Source organism: Gymnodraco acuticeps, unplaced genomic scaffold (genome assembly GCF_902827175.1).
Source record: "Gymnodraco acuticeps unplaced genomic scaffold, fGymAcu1.1, whole genome shotgun sequence".
Classification (NCBI taxonomy): domain Eukaryota; kingdom Metazoa; phylum Chordata; class Actinopteri; order Perciformes; family Bathydraconidae; genus Gymnodraco; species Gymnodraco acuticeps.
Genome location: NW_022990747.1, coordinates 414,419 through 433,858, shown reverse-complemented (window position 1 = coordinate 433,858; position 19,440 = coordinate 414,419). Strand labels below are relative to the sequence as shown.

The following is a 19,440-nucleotide window of genomic DNA, read 5'->3' as shown; positions in this document are numbered from 1 at the left end:
ACGTGCAGCCCTGCTGGTTTATTTAACATTTACAGTTCAATTCAGAAGCACCTCAGGGTGCCGTGGATTGCAGCAAAGTAAAGGATATTAAACCATGATGTGGCTAACAAATCTACTGTTAGTGATGGCCCTGTTTGTAGAGACACAGCCATGATACCGTTATCTCTATATTTCTAACTCTGTGGTCATGGCAGCCAAGCCTGTAATTAGTTCATCATGTTCTTTCCTCATTGCTACATCTAATCTAATCTCTTCTTCCTGCTGCTCGTCTCGTTGCAGAGATGCAGTGATTACAGTCTAAATGAAAAATATCAGATTATTTCGGTCTGTTTGTGGAGGCGAACAAATACAACCCAACAGGTGAAAAATATAGAACCTCAGGCGGCAGTCTGTGATCAAATCAAAACAGAAGAAACATAATCGTGTCTCCAGATGGTGGTGCTTAGTTATAGGACAATACAGGATTTGAAGTATTTTGAAAATAGCTTATATACCGTAATTTTCGGACTATAAGGCGCACCTGAATATAAGCCGCAGCAGCTAAATTGAATGATGTGTACATATATAAGCCGCACTGGACTATAAACCGCAGGTGTTTTAATGTGTAATTACCATATGCAAGGGTTCGTGCACAGAGGGGATTGTCGGGAAAGAGATGGCTGTTTGAGAAAGCTCCCATTTATTAACATTTCAACAAACAAATTGCATATTTGCATAACGTATTCAAGTGTTACCATTTAGTGCCATAGTAGCTACAGAACATGTAGGCCTACTGTGCTGTGTAAACTACTGTATCACATAGCGTTTCAGACACACAAACTTTTCAACTTTCAAATTTAAACGGTGCGCTCCCAGCGCACGTACCGGCAGTGATCGTTTGTGCATGAAAACTTCCTTTGCACAAACTGTTTCGCTCTCGTAATGTCTGTCTGTCTTGCTCTCGTTCTGTCTCTCGTACCACTCTCGGTTCCACTTTTACTTTTGCGCGCTACCTGTCTCACTCTTTTCCGGCCTCCAGCTTTTCCTGCTGGAGCCCGCCGCTTAAAGGTGGGGGGCGCGGACCGGCCATAGAGCCCATAGAGTTAAAGGTGGTGGACTGTAACCTGTAAAATCCATAGATTTAGGAGGTCCCCTAGTGGCCGTTAGCTGTAAAAATTCATAGATTAGCCGCACCGTTATATAAGCCGCAGGGTCGAAAAATGGGAAAAAAGGCGCGGTTTATAGTCCGAAAATTACGGTACTCATTTGTTTCTTTTTGTAGCTCTGTCTATTCTTATAAGGTAATCACTAAAGCAGGCTCTCGCCCTTTCACACCAATGCGTTTTCAGCTCCGACTCGGAGCTGGAGCCTGAAAAGTACCGGTTTTTCCTGTTCACACCGCAGCGGCGCCACCTCTTAGCTCCGGAATCTGGTTCATTTCCAGCTCCAAAAAATCGTCGGTCTAGAGGCAAGAGCTTCAGAGCTAAGAGGCGGCGTCGCTTACGTCTCTCTTACATCGAGGCGGGGGCAGGGGCAGATGCTGAAGTAGATGCTGAAGACCACAAAGAAGTCTTGCATTTCGCATGTGATGTTTGTAAAGTTCCAAGTAAAGTCGTCCCTTGTAAAGTCGTCCAATGCCTTCTATTTAGTTTCGTAAGAGGATAACCAAAGCGAACAGCGCTTCAATACAATCGGCCATTGTTGTTGTTGTCGATGTGAGGGATATCTGCGCGGTTTGGATTTTATGAAGCAGGCACGTAAACGGTGACGTCATGACGCAGCAGCGGCAGCTCTGGGCGGTGTGAACAGAGCGGGAGCAGAAAAGAGAATCCGGAGCTGAACCAGAAAAGCTCCCGCTCGGAGCTAGAAAGGGAAAAGCGCTGGTGTGAAAGCTGCATCGTGTGACTGCGTTTGGTTGTGGTCCAATCCATATATCAACAGAAGCTCGAGACAGAGCCCAAAAGCAATAACTGTGACTAATAGGTTGGTTCAGAGCTCCTGTAGAAAATGTTTTGATTATTGATGCATCTCCCAAACAAATACTAGTAATACATTTACTCTTCCTATAGCTCCAACTACCTTTCTATTGTTACATTCACTTGTCCGTGCACAAATACACACACCTCTTTTTCTAATTAGTTGAGATAATGTGGTTTGGCTCGGTCCAAGATACTATCTTAGTTTCCGATGTTCCGAGCTGTACAGTATATGAACTCGGTTGTGGTTTATTGTGCACACATGGAGCTAGCTGACACTCAGGATTTACAGTTGCAAGAAAAAAATGTGAACCCTTTGGAATTACCTGGATTTCCGCATAAATTGGTCATAAAATGTGTTCTGATCTTCATCTAAGTCACAACAATAGACAAACACAGTCTGCTTAAACTAATACCACACAAACAATTATGTGTTTTCATGTTTTTATTGAACACACCATGTCAACATTCACAGTGCAGGGTGGAAAAAGTATGTGAACCCCTAGGCTAAAGACTTCTTCAAGAGCTAATTGGAGTCAGGAGTCAGCCAACCTGGAGTCCAATCAATGAGACGAGATTGGAGGTGTTGGTTAAAGCTGCCCTGCCCTATAAAAAATACACACCAGTTTTGAATTTGCTATTCTTAAGAAGCATTGCCAGATGTGAAGCATGCCTCGCACAAAAGAGCTCTCAGAAGACCTACGATTAAGAATGGTTGACTTGCATAAAGCTGGAAAGGGTTACAAAAGTATCTCTAAAAGCCTTGATGTTCATCAGTCCACGGTAAGACAAATTGTCTATAAATGGAGAAAGTTCAGCACTGTTGCTACTCTCCCTAGGAGTGGCCGTCCTGTAAAGATGACTGCAAGAGCACAGCGCAGAATGCTCAATGAGGTGAAGAAGAATCCTAGAGTGTCAGCTAGAGACTTAAAGAAATCTCTGGCACATGCTAACATCTCTGTTGACGAATCTACGATACGTAAAACACTGAACAAGAATGGAGTTCATGGGAGGACACCACGGAGGAAGCCACTGCTGTCCAGAAAAACATTGCTGCACGTTTGAAGTTTGCAAAAGAGCACCTGGATGTTCCACAGCACTACTGGCAACATATTCTGTGGACAGATGAAACCAAAGTTGAGTTGTTTGGAAGGAACACACAACGCTATGTGTGGAGAATCCAAAGGGTTCACATTTTTCTTGCAACTGTATGAACTGAATTTGACCAAGTATGTTGGATTAGAATCCTTGGCTCGACCGTTACTAAAACAAAGCGCAACTAAAGCATAATGCAACAATCAGAACTGTATTACTGTAAGACCCAAAATAAATGAAGAGCAAATGTTAATCTGCTATAGAGGAAGTTATATAGTCTTTATAAGCTGCATAAAATATTTTTGTTTTCATATTTTAGAATTATTTTAAAAATCGTGTTTCATGCTACAGCTAAATACTTAACTCTTTTTAAAAATCCTTAGATAGTCAGAGTCAACTTTATTGTCAATCTTTCAGTTTGTGTGTACAGACCATGGTACAGACGGAGAGATCGAAATACCGTTTCCCACAATCCCAAATACAAAAACAAATATATAAAAATATGTATATATATAGATAGTGTTTAGTTTCACCCACTAGCTTCCAGACACTGTGGAGGAGTGTCAACATTGTGTGCCAGACAAATCTTCTCCCCTGTATGTGAACACATCTCACATAGGAACCAGATTCTGAACGTCTGGGTGAGGGTCAGAAGCCTCGGAGCAGATGAGGGGCCGTCTGTGTACTTCAGCCATGACCCTGACTGACCCCTCACCTTTGACCCCCACACACAGAGGGGCTTTGTGTTCCTGTTTATCCCACACAGGAGGTGTTCTGTTAGGGAGCTCACTGCTTTCTTCTTCCTCTTGCATTTAATCTTTGTGAACCTCAGCTGTGCCAAATCGTATTATCCATATTTAAATCAATATCCCTTTTATTTGTTGGCCACTTGGGGGCAGTACATATCACCACCCTTTTAATTAATGTGGTGAACTTCTTAGCAAATGTTTAAACAGCACATCGAGCAGTTAAATACTGACTTAAACTTCAGAAGATGAAAAGCAGGAAATGGCTTTGCTGCCTCTGAACACACATCATCATCACATACAGACTCTTTTCGATGTGTTTTTCCACTCGGAAAGAAACAGTTTTGAGTAGTGTGATGTTTAAGAAGTGGTTTATTTCATCCTATATCTAAGGCCCCGGCCACACGAGGACGAAAACGGCTAAACGCATAGGATTAACGCAAATGCAATTGCAAAAAAGCTTCCGTCCACACGCAATATTCACCGGATAGTGTCTGTCCACACGAGACCGCTCCGTTTAGCTCCAACCGCTGGAGAAGCTGCAGTACATATGCAGGAGCCTGTACGTGGCGCTGTAACTTCCTCCACAAAAGCAGCGAAGAAGCATGGTTGTCATGGTTGCCCTTCTGTTTATTCTCCGCGGTGGGGGCCGAGGGAACCGGGCAGAGTTTTTCGCCAGTCAACGTGTATTAAAGTTTAAATCTTCCAACAAAATTATAAAAGTGCCGGTCAAAGGTCTTCTTTGTTATTTATTGAGCTTTAAAACAAATGAATAACGAATCTATATAATATAATAATAAAATACACGGAGCCTCTCTTTTTCCTCCCTCTCTTCGGACAGCGCCAGTGTCTGTTTCATGCAGCAGCTGATCCAGTAATGAGTGACCCGGCCGACAGTAAAAATAAACATATTTATAACTAGTTTAGGTAGTTTGAGAGGTGTCTCCGTCCTGTCAGATTAGACTTCACTCGCGTTTATGTCCATATCGAGAGAAAGATAAATAATCTGAATTCAGTGTGCAGTTTACTTTGACACGGGGGTGAACAGCAGAGGTGGGGAGAGGCGGGGCTATTGCCTCATCATTATCAGAAAATGATCGTATAGGGCGTACACACGGAGCCGTTTGACCCCCCAGAGCGTTGCGTATGCCGTTCTATCCACCTTGGGACCCGTTATCGTTTCCGCAGTCGTTTAGTGCCGTATTCGCTCGTCCTCGTGTGGCCGAACGGTCTATATGACACTAAACAGTAACGCAAATGACCGTTTTCGTCCTCGTGTGGCCGGGGCCTAATATAAAAATGTATCCAGTGCAGAGCTGTTTCTCCAGTTCCAGTTGTTGCGAGTGGTTTTGTTGCTTTATTTGATCTTTTAAAGTCTCTTGCTCAGATAATTCAGAGTCTGTTCTTTGTCCCCAGAGACCAGATGGGTCGTTCTCAAAAAGTGATACATTTGTTGTCGGCTCTTTTGCTTTATGAAGCATAACAATGGCCTCACTGTGCACAAGTTAGCACTTTCCCCACATTCATAAAATGTCATCGTTTATGACAGTGTGAGGGAAATAATTATTTTATGTTTGTGTGTGTGAGTGTTAGCTTGTGTTGAGTTTGCATGCCTGACTTCAAGAAATGGCAGATAAGTGAAGAGATAAATGGCTTTAGTTAGAAAATATAAATAGCATGTTACCTATTTTATCAACCATAGCAGCGATGGCAAAGTGGATTAATGTAACACTTAGTATATTCAATTTGAGCATCAGAATTACCCCATTTGCAAGAGAAATGTGTATCAGACTGAGAGTAGTGTATGCTCCCTCTGTATAACAACAGGAAAGTCATTCTTCCCCAACATCTGGCTCGTTCTTCACAGTCAATGAGTTTCATCACTGTGCTCAAGTTTTGGACTTCCTTGATGAGTGCGATGCATTAAACTCACCCTCTGCTCCTCTGTCCTTCCCCTCTCTGTCCTCCTCCTCTTGCACAGGTGTAGCTGCAGCCCCCCCCCCCCACACCGCCTGCCAAGATGGTGGTGCTGTCGCTGAAAATCTGCATTCGCCAGTGCAATGTGGTGAAGACGATGCAGTTTGAGCCATCCACAGCCATTTATGACGCCTGTAGGATCATCAGAGAGAGAGTCCCTGAGGCTCAGGCTGGACAGGGTGAGAATGATAAAAGGACTCTGAATGTGGGGTAAAAGGTAAAAAGATTATGAACTCAGTGTATCAACGAGAGTAATACAAAATATGTTTATTATTCACAGAACTGTGTACCTTGTGTATTTACAACATTTATCTTATTTTGCAGATTAGTACTTCAAATTGACTGTTTAGGGGATGGATGTCCTGGGGCTCACAAACTAAATAATCTAAATAGACTTGGAATAAAAAATACAAAACATGGGAATCAACATTTTAGGAAAATAATCTCATTCATAATAGTTACGACTTTTATACCTTTGTCTTCATGACCCTCAGATTCCACTCTTACCGGTCTTGGATAATATATAATATTGTCTAATGCTGGGATTAGACTATATGCTATTTTCATCTGTGCGAACATATCATACATTCTCAACTTGACTTGACCGAGATGCCACACTCGGCCCCCATCAATCACAGCTTGCCAACTTTCACTACTCGCGTAAAGTATACAAGTAGTGATCAGAATAGGTTAGCAGGGTCCAATATCACTGTTCCACCTGACAGCATTAGCATGTTAGCAGACTAGTTGAGAGAATGCAATGCTAATGCTAATTTGGTTGTTTCTCCTCACTGCTCCAGCTTCAGACTATGGCCTGTTTCTGTCTGATGAAGACCCCAGAAAAGGAATCTGGCTGGAGTCTGGAAGAACGCTCGATTACTACATGCTACGCAGTGGGGTAAATACAAACAAGCTGTTCGCCCAACACACACACTGTTTATCTTCTTCACAGAAGGCGTATATACCGTATGCAGATATACAACTACGTACAAGGAAAAGCACAATGTAATGATTTTTATTTAAATAAATCATAAACCATCTTTATGATGGAAAAATAATATATACAGTGGAATTTCATTGATTTAAAGATATAGCATTTCAGGATTTAAATGTCTAAAAGTCACTAATTCAATTTTTGTATTTGTATTGTTTCTACCATTAGCCTACATTTTTTCAAAAATATTCAAACCTAGAGAAATCCATAATTTATATCAAGGTAATGTTCCGTTTCATTTAGTCGCCTCTAATAATGTAGTATCCGTGTGCATTGAGTTTGCTGGATTAAGATGCCATAAATTAACTTTCATCCAGTTTTAAGGGTTTCTTGTCAACACGTTCGAGATCTCAGTGGTTTTACCAAAATACTTAAACCAGATCAGGAGAAACAAGCTGCACACATGATGAAGTTGGATATAAAGCGAAAAGAGGGAGTGCTTCAAAGGAAGCTTTTAAAGAGTGATTCTAAAGAAGATCAGCAGTAGATCCAGCGCCAGTCTCTGATCCCCGCTGCCAGACGCCTGGGTGACTCTGTGTGTCGTGTAGTGCTGCCTCTCTGTACATCTGTGGGGTTGCTTTTGCAGCTCTAAATGGGTTCTCCTCCTCAAATCCACCAAAGGCAACCCAGGTAGAAGGCATGACTGTGACCAATTATTCTGAACCAAATCTCTGCTCATTGTTGGGATTGGAAGGGAGCAGCAGGCTGTGATAGGCAGCCGTTAAATAAGGTTTTCTGGGCTATATTCTCCCCTCTCTACGTGCAACCTGGATGCATTTGATCATTTCTCTGTGGGTACTTTCTCAGCCTCTCTGCCTCTTTCTCTCTTTCATTTAATTCATGCATTCCTCTCTCCTCTTTCTCTTCTCTCTGTCCTTTGTCTTTGAACAGGACATCCTTGAATACAAGAAGAAGCAGAGGCCCCAGAAAATCAAAATGTTGGACGGGGCCGTTAAAACCATCATGGTGGACGACTCCAAAACAGTGGGAGAGCTGCTTGTGACTATATGCAGTAGAATAGGTATATAGTTTCTTACTTTGGCCCTTTTCTTGTTGCTTTTGAGCTCTGCTGTATGGGTAGCACATTTTGAGAACTGTTACTTAGTAAGCCTTTAAATTCAGTGTTAAAACAACATTTGAATCGAAGTGTTTTTCCAATCAAATCTGTTCAAAACATGCAGATAGTTCACTCGATCATTGGAAAATAAACAGAATGGGAATAAATTAAATGAACAATTTGTATTGGTTTGGTGAACAAGAGCTTTTGCAAACACAAATGTGAATGTAAACCACAGAGACAGTTGTTAAGCACTAAGAAAATAATCCTGTTAAATCAAACATGTATCCATCTGGGGGATATTGTGGGTGATTTTTATTTACATTTTTGTGTCTTTTTGATTACAGGAATCACAAACTATGAAGAATACTCTGTGATCCAGGAGACTGTGGAGGAGAAGAAGGAGGATGGGATGGGCACGCTGAAGAAAGACAGGACGCTGCTGCGAGACGAGAGAAAAATGGAGAAGCTGAAAGCCAAACTACACACAGACGACGACTGTGAGTTCAGTAGAGTGACCTTTGACCTGATGGTGTAGTTGAAGTCGGTAATTAAAGTGGTCGGCCTGCCCTGCTGGGTCATGGGTTTTTCCCCTCTTAACAAAATCATAATGCACTTACACTTTTATTTCATTTCACAGTGGGTATTAAATAGCACATTTTAACAGCTTACTTTGATGTCTACCAACTTCTGTGGGAGCAGTACATTTGACCCCGAGGCTGCACAATGTGCTCAGCCCGACACTATCTTGTTCACATCAATATATCCCGAATTCTGCCTTGAACTAAAGTTAACTTAAAGATACTTTTCCGTTCACTTGGCATTTCTGACAACAAGTTGAAAGAAAATGTTTCCTTTGGTCAACCTTCAGATATTTGTAGATGTTGACTGGAGCCAGTTAAGCGTAGTACGACAGTTCCACTCATTACACTCTGTTTAGAAAGGCCTCACACGTCTGTACATATCATTACACAGTTCAGTGTACACTTTTGGAACCTCTTTGACTTTTATTAGAACTGGACGTCAGGGAAAACTCAGGCGCAAAGCCAAGAGAGAGAGAGGAGAGCTAGTAGGAAAAGATCGTGGAGGACTAATGGAAATGTTTTGGAGATGACGGTCATGTAATTAACATCAGTTGTTCTCAACCCTGGGGGTCGCAAGATCATTTCTGGGGGTCGCCAGATGGTTGTAGAGAATTTTTTTTAATGATGTCATAAATAAACATTAACAGATTTTTGACTGGGGAATGGCTTTAACATTACATTGCATAATCAGGGATTGAATTAGCCTTAGAAATAGATTTAATTGAGTGTATTTGTGAGAGTCAAAGGGTGGAAGCACATGTGTTTCTGAAGGGGGGCGGTCAAGGTCACAGTTTGGACAATTCCCTGATTCTTTTTGGAGACACTACTCATAAAGGTTGAGACCCTACGAAGATACATTTTGTATTTCTTATTGCTTATATCCTTGTCTTTCTCCTTAACTGCACAGTTTGGATCATTGTAACAACACAACCTTGAACTGATACAGTATGCATATCTAGATGTATTTATTAACTGATTCCTGTGCTGTGTTTTTGTGTTGTCAGTGAACTGGCTGGACCACAGCAGGACGTTCAGAGAGCAAGGCGTGGACGAGAACGAGACTCTTCTGCTCAGACGCAAGTTCTTCTACTCGGACCAGAACGTGGACTCCAGAGATCCTGTCCAACTCAATCTGCTTTACGTTCAGGTTTGACCCTCAAACTTTTTGTTCCATCTCATATTTACCACACTTAATTAGTATAACTACAAACCAGAGGATATACACTGATATCTATTTTCTTCATTTTCACCTAATGTTGACAAAAGGCTTCCGAAAATGTGCCATGATATAACGTTTGAATACCTTTTTAATGAAATTAGTGATTCTTACAAACCTTTTATATAGTCTTAATATAATTAACTTGATTACAGATACTTTATCAATAGGTATAATTGAATACCTTCTCAAATGTTTTGGATTTTTACCTTTACCCCAAATAATGAAAGGTTTGGCTTGTCTTTCAGGCTCGAGATGACATCCTTAATGGTTCTCACCCCGTATCGTTTGACAAGGCCTGCCAGTTCGCAGGCATTCAGGCCCAGATCCAGTTTGGACCTCACATAGAGCATAAACACAAGCCTGGATTCTTAGAGTGAGTCTTTCATTGTTCTCAGTGTTGTAGATTAAGCCCATATTGAGTAGTTGCAAATAAGCTTTTTTTTTACTCCAGATTATTTGCCAAATATGAGGTGTAGAACTCGTTTGGGTCAGAAAACTGACTTAACGTGAACAAGTTCAATCTTTCATGGAGGTATAGAAAGAAACATTTTGTTTTCCTTTTACAAATCCAGGTTTGTTGTTCGGGATAATTGATTGTTCTTCTGAGTTTTAGGGCAGTAGCAGAAAAAAATTGTCCATGTCTTTTGTACAAACTTCAGCTTCTCTGTTTCCATGTTCTTAGCCTGAAGGAGTTCCTACCCAAAGAATACATCAAGCAGAAAGGATCTGAGAAGAAAATATTCCAAGTTAGTTTCCTTTTTAGAAAATGGTTGTTTTACGTTAACACATTTGACAATCAAGCAGTAGTTTAAATACATGTATGCTCCAACCTGCAGGATCACAAGGACTGTGGAGAAATTACAGAAATTGAAACAAAAGTGAAATATGTCAAACTGGCGCGGTCTCTGCGGACATATGGCGTCTCCTTCTTCCTGGTCAAAGTAAGTCTTTATTTTATTATTTATTTTTTGGTGAATTCACAAAAATATACAATTTTTAATGAGGTATCCCCGCACCATTGTATTCCACAAAAAGATCATCTGCTTTCGAGAAAATGAGAAAAACTTAGCCTGGAGTTATTTTCTCCTGTTTTTAAAATAGATTTGTTTTTAAAGTGGACGCAGATTTTATGAACTGGTGGAAATATAGCAAGAGCCTTTTATCTCCTGAGTGTGAAATATGCTCTTTGAGCTTGGTGTGAAAAGGATAAAGAGTTTGAGGGCAGGTCTCAGCTGGTGGGGACATTTTCTGTGTCCACCTGAACTTTGAAAATGTCTTCTGAACCAAGAGGGAAATAATTAGGGCCGGAAAAAACTGCCAATGAGGTTAGCAATAATCACTCATTGCTAATTAACATTTTTCTTTCGTTATTTATAATAATCTTTAAATAGCGATTATATTTTTCTTTATAAAAAATTAAATTGGGGGGGGGGGGGGGGGGGAATGACGCATACATACAGCTTTCTATTGTTTTTAAATTGGGTTGAACAGTACAGCCTTTTTTCACGCAACTATTCTTACAGACCAAATCATTCATTTCCATCCAATATATGTGTAAATGTAAAAAAACTAAGACAAAAAAATGCATATGAATGAACCTTTGGCTTTGTGCATGCCATACATTGACCATCATCTCTCTCCTCTCTTACACACACACACGCACACACGCACACACGCACACACACACACACACACACACACACACACACACACACACACACACACACACTGGCAGCACCTTTACTGCATGGATGTCAGTGTGTTCCTGGAAGTAAACCAAATGCTGTCAGTGCAGCCTAGTGTGCCACTGATGATAGTATTTTGTGGGAGAAGTGGAGTGAATAAGGGAGACTAGGAGACATCGCACCGGCAAACCAAGTCAAGCTGCCATCGTGCTGACAGCAATTGGCGGATTTTTTTTGCCTCATGTTATTTGTCACCAAGAGGAAATCCAGCATAAAGCCTTGGGAAACCTCCCTGTCTGCATTGATACATCTCTGTCCAATTGTCACCTCTTCTGGCTTTATTGCTGAGGTTTTTTTTGTTGAAAATGACATCCTTTCTGGTAATTGCTTAGGAAAAAAAGTCACTTACTCTGCCAGACAGTTCCTGGCTTTTAATCAGTATCTTTTGGCACCAGTGGACAAGGGTAGAGATGAAGTATAGAAATAACACAAACTCTATTAGGTTGTTAGCTCACCTCATAGCTCACACATTCCACAGTCCTCCGAGACCACATTTTTGTATTCCTTTTAAGTGTAAAAACACACAAATCTTCAACCTCCTGGCCTCAGATCTGTGCTCCCCTTAATCAGTTCGACATCTTATCTGCTCACTTTTGTCGTTTCCATCGTCCTCGAGTGTGATTCAATGGGGCAGAAACATCTTAAAAATAACCCTGGAAAAAATGCAGTCCATAGTCGCTAACCCATAACCCCTGGAGGCCCCGAGGGGTTTTACAGGCCCTCCATGATTTTTACACAACTCACCTCTCTGCCCTCATGTCACACCCCATCACAGTCTGTCCATCTGCTCACACACTGCAGCTCCTGGAGAAACACTTTCTCTGTCCATGAAGGGAAAGGAGAAGAAGTCAGCTGTTCTGTCAGCTCACAGAGCGACTGGAGTATGACATTAGAGGCTTAGTGAATGCAGGGGAGGTTGAGAGTTTCTGACAGGCAGATAAAGACATGATTAAGACGTTACGCTATAATTACTAACAGGGAAAAATGTGTTTTTGTTTCTTTAACTGGTTAGACGGATGAATACCCATCTTGGCAGATCAGTGTGACAGCAAAATAAAAGTTGAAGCGGCTAGGCCTTTGAATTTGAAGTATGTTGCTTGGAGTGTTAATCTGTCTTTATTCAAGTAATGCCCTTATCAAACCTGTTTAAATTCAAATGAAAGATGGAATGAATAGTTCACTCAAGTAAAGAAAAAAATGACATTTGTTTTTGTATCATGAGGTTTGGTGTCTTGTTGGTTTAGTCATTCTCATGTCATCAGGGCCGGACTGGGACAATAAGTCAGGCCGGGAATTATACACCCAGCCAGGCCACTACCAAGGGCCTCGACCTGTTGTACCACACGGTAGCTCCCTGCCGTACCTGGAGAATGCGGCTCTCCCTATGAGAGCATTGTAAGATAACAGTCAGGAGAACGTCTTATCTCTTTTCCTTTCTGCACAGCAACAGTCCTCTATAAAAAACACACACACACGCACACACACACACACACACACACACACACACACACACACACACACACACACACATTATACCATGTGCACACTCCTGCAGACTATCCTATACTCTGTGAGACCTGTGCCTTTGAAGCTTCAAATAAATAACCAACAAGACAACTGTTTGCTTTCACCAGTTTATTATTGATTACTCTCATTGTACATCTTTGCAGTATTGACGAGTCTAAAATATCCACAACACTTTTTTCACCTAGTTAACATTTTTTTGTTATTATTCATGGATATTTTACTCATCACTTCCCCTTCAAATGGAAATATGTGTTTACATAAATGGTGACCAAACCGTTTGAGACCCACAGAGAACTTAGACTAAGTTAACTATCTAAACACTCAGAGTCCTTTACCTCACCTGAGCTGTAGTTATCAGTCTCTCAGTCTGATAGCAGAGGACTCTCCTCCACCTTGTTGACAGCTCATTATATCCGTTTGCGCAGCTAGCTAGCACCAGATGCTAACAACAACAATACACGTAACCGGTGCGCACGCTTTCTCTCTCGCTCGCGCCACACACACACACCCTCCCGAGCTTGAATGACACACAGAGACCAATCGAGCGCATTAGTGTATGATCTGTATGAAAGTGGCCATGTCGGCAGGCCACATTATGTAGACAGCCAGTCACCCTCTGTGAGGCAGAGTCAGACCCACATTTGCGCAGCGTTGCGTTCACAATACATACATACAAAAAAAAAATCCTCAGGCCAGCTGGCCACTTAACATGCCAGGCCATCGGGAAACCTCCCGGTCCTCCCGATGGCCAGTCCGGGCCTGCATGTCATTAATACAATGTGATCCTATGAGAGATTACACAAATGACCTGAAATCTAAAAATCTTAAATGAAAACAAATCTAAATGAAGCAAAATTAATGTTTTTTTGTCAAGTTAACTTATCATGTGAAGCCATTTGCAGCAGTGATAAAACATTAAACACACTTTTTTAAAGGGGCCATGTGAACATAGAGCAAAGAGTGCAGATCACTTCCAACAGACAGGAAAAAGCAGCTCACGTATTTACTAGTCTACATAGTGCATTGTTAAACTCATCCATTACAAATCTCAGACCGCTATGTTAAAAATCTGTGACTGAAAATAAAACCCCCCATAGCCTAGTAATGACAAGATTGTCTAATAAACTAGCTGCATCCTGAAGAAGATACATATTTCATATAAGCTGAAAGTAGGTTGACATATTTCTCAATGAGCCACCACCTGATTATATATGTGCATCCAACAGTGGTTGCAACATAATGTAACTGTGACACATTTTGAAAAGTTTATGTTTTGTTTTTCAGGAAAAGATGAAGAGTAAGAACAAGCTGGTGCCGCGGCTCCTGGGTATCACCAAAGAGTCTGTGATGAGAGTGGAGGAGAAGACCAAAGACGTGGTTCAGGAGTGGCCCCTCACCACCGTGAAGAGGTGGGCTGCGTCGCCCAAGAGCTTCACCCTGGTAAGACACACGTACTGCAAAAATACATCTGACTGGACACTAATCTGGCTTTTAATCAGTGTCTTTCAGCACCAGAGGATAAGGGTAGAGATGAAGAATAGAAAAAACCACACTCTATTACGTTGTTAGCAATGTTAGCTCACCTCATCAAATAGTCATTTGCAGTAGCTCACACATTCCACAGTCCTACTAGACCACACTGTACCTCAACCTTTATTCATTTTAAGCTTAACAACAGACCCAAGTCTTCAAACTCCTGGCCTCCGATCTGTGTTCCCCTTGATCAGTTCGAAAAAATGCAGTCCATAGTCGCTAACCCATAACCCCTGGAGGCCCCGAGGGGTTTTACAGGCCCTCCAGGATTTTTTGTTTTTTACTGATCTATATCATTTTCCACCATTAGTTGGTACAGCCGGCTTTGTTCTTTCAGCCTATTTAACCTTGTATTCGTTCTGTCCACACTAGTAGACAGTAATTGAACACAGTCCTTTGTCTTCCCTGTCAATATCTCTCCTTTGTGTCAGCACTCTTAGTCAATGAGCAACTAGGATTTAATCTTTCACATCTGGTCGATGCTCTGTCTTTATTAAATTAACATGCTTTCTCTTTCTTCCTGTTAATTAATTAGAGTGTCTTTCGGTTTAGGCTCTGTGCTCTTGTTACAGTTGGATTCAAAATTGATTTGATTTGTCGTTCACTCGTTTAAGGAGTCATAGATTTCAGCCCATTGTAAATAGGATAGAAACACCCTGCAACCCCATTAGATATACTGTATGTATATTGTGCCCATGTGAGGTGTTACAGAGCTTTACTCAAAAAGTATTCCGGATTAATTTCATTCTGCTCGGATCCTACATAAAATCTGCTCCAACATGCTTTTTGGATTTATCCTACTCTCTGTATGTTGCAAAGGTTTCATATCCAACACTAAGTATGTAGTACTTACAGTATCTGACACTAGCTGGCTACACATTAATCCGCGCAGTAAATCCTCATATTCTATACATAAGCACTGCATCGGTTACTTTCCTTACTTGCCAATGAAAATGCATGTTTAAGATTTGACTCTGTGTTTGTGTAGGACTTTGGGGAATACCAGGAAAGCTATTACTCAGTGCAGACCACTGAAGGGGAACAGATCTCTCAGCTCATTGCCGGTTACATCGACATCATCCTCAAAAAGGTGAGACATTCATCTCTGGAGACCCTGATGAATCATAATGGATCGATAAAGTCTCATATCTGTTGATATGCTCAGGCTGCTGTGTTACACAGCTGTTTTTAAATAAAAACAAGTACAAGACAGCTTTCCTGCAAGCATTTTTGATCCGTCTTTTTTCCTGCAGTTAAGAAAGTTTCACACTGTTTAGCTTTCGCCTGGTTGGCATTTTAGTTTAAATCACCTTAATCTGTGGAATAAAAATCCTTCAAATAGAATGAACTATGTGTCAAATGGAGATCAATTTCAATCATTGGGCCCAGGTTGTTTTTATAGCACAGTCAATGTAACATTTAGGTTCCCTCAGGGTTGTTGTTTGAAATCCCTGCACTTCTTTTCAAACTAATATTTGCTGTATTTTTCTCTCTGCTGCAGAAGCAAAGCAAGGACCGCTTTGGCTTAGAAGGCGATGAGGAGTCGACCATGCTTGAGGAATCCGTCTCCCCGAAAAAGTGAGTAAATATGTTAAGTGTTTTGACCTCTAAGGCTTGAAAGCAGCATGGCTCAGTGGACATGAGTCTTTGACTCAACAACTGAAAATATGGCAAACATTTGGGTTTTTTCAAAGAAATATCTGTAATATATCATTTTGTCCAATGTTTCGGTTTTTGACATCGAAAATACATATTCCTGTCAACGCTTAACTGTGCTATGTGTTTAGTGCTAATATGATGAATATTATATTAAAATCTGCCTTTAAGCGGTGTCATTGTAAGCATGTTAGCATCCATACGCTAACATTGAGCTCCAAGCAGCACTGCCTTTAAAGTTTTTGGAGAAAGTTCTTTAATTATAGTAAATAAATAAATAAAAAAGCTGTAGAAAACAAGATACACACATAGTGTGAATGTGAATAAAACTACGGCACAAAATACTTGCAGTGGTTTGGGATAATCCTTAGACAATCCTGCATTACATTGTTGTTACAGTCCAGTGGAGGTATGATGATGGTTTGTGCTCAATAGCATCACACAAAGTTATTGCATATTATTCCATCAAAAAAACAATATCAGTCAGGGTCCCTTTTCAATTTCCTTTTCACCACCTTCCTCGACCGCAGATCACACATCCATCTTCCATAACCTCATTTCACCGCATGAACAACTCCTCAGCTGGACTTTATCCTGAGAGATAATAATTATATGAGGACATTTTGCTGCACTGGAAAAGCAAAGGCCCTCTCTGAACATTTCCTGATTAGATGTGTATTAGCTCATTTATCCACAGTGGGCTCTCTGAAGCCCTTTTCATGTCTAGCCCCCCAATTGATAGCTTATTGCTTTCCTGCTTTAAACTGAGATCTTCTACAGTAATCGTTATTGTGTTTTTTTCTTTTTATCTGTGCTTGCGCGCAGGGCCGAAGGCAAAGGTTTTTAATACTGCAAACACATAGCAAGCGTTACACTGGAAGGCCTTATCTGAGGAAAATCAAAACAAAGGTCTGTCTTCCAGAAGGATACAGTGGGAAGACTCTACAATGTCGCTCTGCTTTGTGTTAGTGGCCCACTATCAGGAGGCGAACACAGCCAAATGCTCGGTGGTAAAAATCCCTCCCATTGGATTTAGCTTTTAATCTTCAGTTCTGAACGTCTGTATGAGAGAAAATCTAACGTTTTTTGGGCTGTACAGGCTCCGTTTCCATGGCCATGTAAAGCCTAGAGAAATGGAACAAAATGGTGTTCTCTATACATTGAATTGTGCTTGGCTATCTGTGACATTAAGCTAATGTGGTTCCTATTACTTTCCTTTTGCAGGACTAGTTTATCTGCTGTTAGTTATTCTTATGGTTTGTTTTAGCTACTGCCTTGTCTATATATGGTAACATGACATAATTACTAACATGTTGCATTTTGAATACATTTAATCCAAACACCCATTTTTGTTCCTACTTTTTCACTTCATTTCACATTTTCATCCTCATGCAGCACTGTGATTGGAACAACTTTTTGTAAAACTGTCAGACCAGTAAGTTGTGGAGAGGATAATGACTAATCATCACTCCCACTGATTGATTCGTCACCTCACTCCCTTTGGTGATAAATGCCTATATGAAAAACATGCTTTGAAAGTGCTCATTCTCGGATCCCTGTTACTCTACACACACTAAAATATGATTCTCCTAGCTTGAGTTCAACTTGAATGAAGGTGTGATTTAAATATAAATCATTATGATTACTTGTAACTTGCCAGATTTGCCCTCTTTAAGAAAACGTTGGATACATTTTCATGCTGTGTGTAATAATCTACTTAAAGGTGACACATCATGAAAAGCTCACTTGTTAATTCAACAAGCCTTCAGATTTGGCCACCCTTCCTACTGTATGTCACATGTAGGATTATTAGAATATACCTTTTTTATATTTCTAATACTTGTACATACCCTAATTTTCTCGCAAGATATTCAGAGCAGACAGGACACTTTCTGGAGGAGAACTAAAGGAGATGTGCACTAAAATTGAGTGTTTCAGACAGAGGGCATATGAAACCGATAATATACGTAAAATAATGTGTTTCTAATCATTTAAATTAAGCAAATGTGTTGTATGAACCAAAACTATTAGTATGAACCAAAACACTGAAAATAATATGCCCCCTTTCAGACAGGACATCTTTTGAAAACATGGTGTTTTAGGGTCAGGTGATTTCCCTCAACATTGTAGAAGCTTTATATACTGCCTGATTATGTGCCTGCAGGTCCACCATCCTTCAGCAGCAGTTTAATCGTGTGGGCCGAATGGAGCATGGCTCGGTGGCGCTGCCAGGGGTGATTCGCTCCGGCTCCATCGGCACAGAGTCGCTCAGCATGGGCACCATGCCGTCTGCTCAGCAGCAGATCACAATGGGTCAGATGCACCGCGGGCACATGCCACCTCTCGTAAGAACAGCAAACTGGCACTCAGTGTGATGTCTTTTTGCTCAGTGATGAAATTGACGCTGTATGCCACTCACACACTACTAGACAGGTGTATCATCATCTTTTTTTCCCGCTACTCGTTGCTGGTTTCTGCACATGCTACAAATAGCTTCACAAGGGTGCAATCATCTTCTAAGCAGGATTTTTTTTAAATGCCTCAAGGCTACATTCAGTGAGAAATTAACCTGTTTGTCTTCCTGTTTGCATAGAGTTCAGCACAGCAGGCTTTAATGGGAACCATCAACACCAGTATGCAAGCTGTGCAGAAGGCCCAGATCGACCTAGGGGAGGTGGACGACCTGCCCCCACTGGGACAGGACATGGTACAGTACATTGCACACACACTGTAACACCACGTTTTATTGTAATATATAACTGCCTATGCATGTGATAAATGAAAAAAGCCATAACAGAAAATCATAGTGACAAATGGTAATATATAATCGAGCTGTCTGCAGAATGACAGCCATGTTTAGATGAATTTTAAGCATGCAAAATAATGATGTTGTTGTGGTCTTCCTCTGTGTACCTAGGCATCCAAGGTATGGATCCAGAACAAGATGGATGAGTCGAAGCATGAGATCCACTCCCAGGTGGACGCCATCACTGCAGGAACCGCCTCTGTCGTCAATCTCACAGCTGGTGAGTGGCACTGGCATGACTCAGCAGATTTATGCGCCGCTTGTCAGCTACCAAGGCTTTGATTCACTGCAGACATCTTGATAGTAGAGCTACTTTATGTATTGTTGAAAAGCCTTTGTGGGAATAATTATAAGGGTTTTAGGAAGGCTTAATGAAACCAGAGTAAGTGTTACGTCATGCCCACAGTTTTACAAGTACATTTGAGGAGTGCCAGAGTTAAAATGATCTGGCTAATTAGAGACTAAAGCAGACCTTTCCCATCAGTCTGGTGTTCATTGACATAGTTTCAGGCTCTGTATAAAATGTTATAGGTCCCTGTTTCCTGC

At 41.1% G+C, this 19,440-nt stretch overlaps 1 protein-coding gene across 2 annotated transcripts in view; it reads left to right on the top strand.

Moving 5' to 3' along the window:
• tln2a (talin 2a) overlaps positions 1 to 19,440 on the top strand; it is a 111,971-nt gene that overhangs the window by 41,504 nt on the left and 51,027 nt on the right. For both annotated transcript variants that reach the window (XM_034232167.1, XM_034232166.1), the window contains exons 3-16: positions 5,778 to 5,952; positions 6,574 to 6,671; positions 7,659 to 7,788; positions 8,172 to 8,324; positions 9,413 to 9,555; positions 9,873 to 10,000; positions 10,310 to 10,373; positions 10,464 to 10,568; positions 14,184 to 14,339; positions 15,421 to 15,522; positions 15,934 to 16,010; positions 18,253 to 18,433; positions 18,682 to 18,795; positions 19,006 to 19,114. In XM_034232167.1, coding sequence (XP_034088058.1) covers positions 5,817 to 5,952; positions 6,574 to 6,671; positions 7,659 to 7,788; positions 8,172 to 8,324; positions 9,413 to 9,555; positions 9,873 to 10,000; positions 10,310 to 10,373; positions 10,464 to 10,568; positions 14,184 to 14,339; positions 15,421 to 15,522; positions 15,934 to 16,010; positions 18,253 to 18,433; positions 18,682 to 18,795; positions 19,006 to 19,114 — 1,696 coding nt within the window. In that variant the 5' untranslated portion in view covers positions 5,778 to 5,816. The remainder of the gene's footprint in view (positions 1 to 5,777; positions 5,953 to 6,573; positions 6,672 to 7,658; positions 7,789 to 8,171; positions 8,325 to 9,412; positions 9,556 to 9,872; positions 10,001 to 10,309; positions 10,374 to 10,463; positions 10,569 to 14,183; positions 14,340 to 15,420; positions 15,523 to 15,933; positions 16,011 to 18,252; positions 18,434 to 18,681; positions 18,796 to 19,005; positions 19,115 to 19,440) is intronic.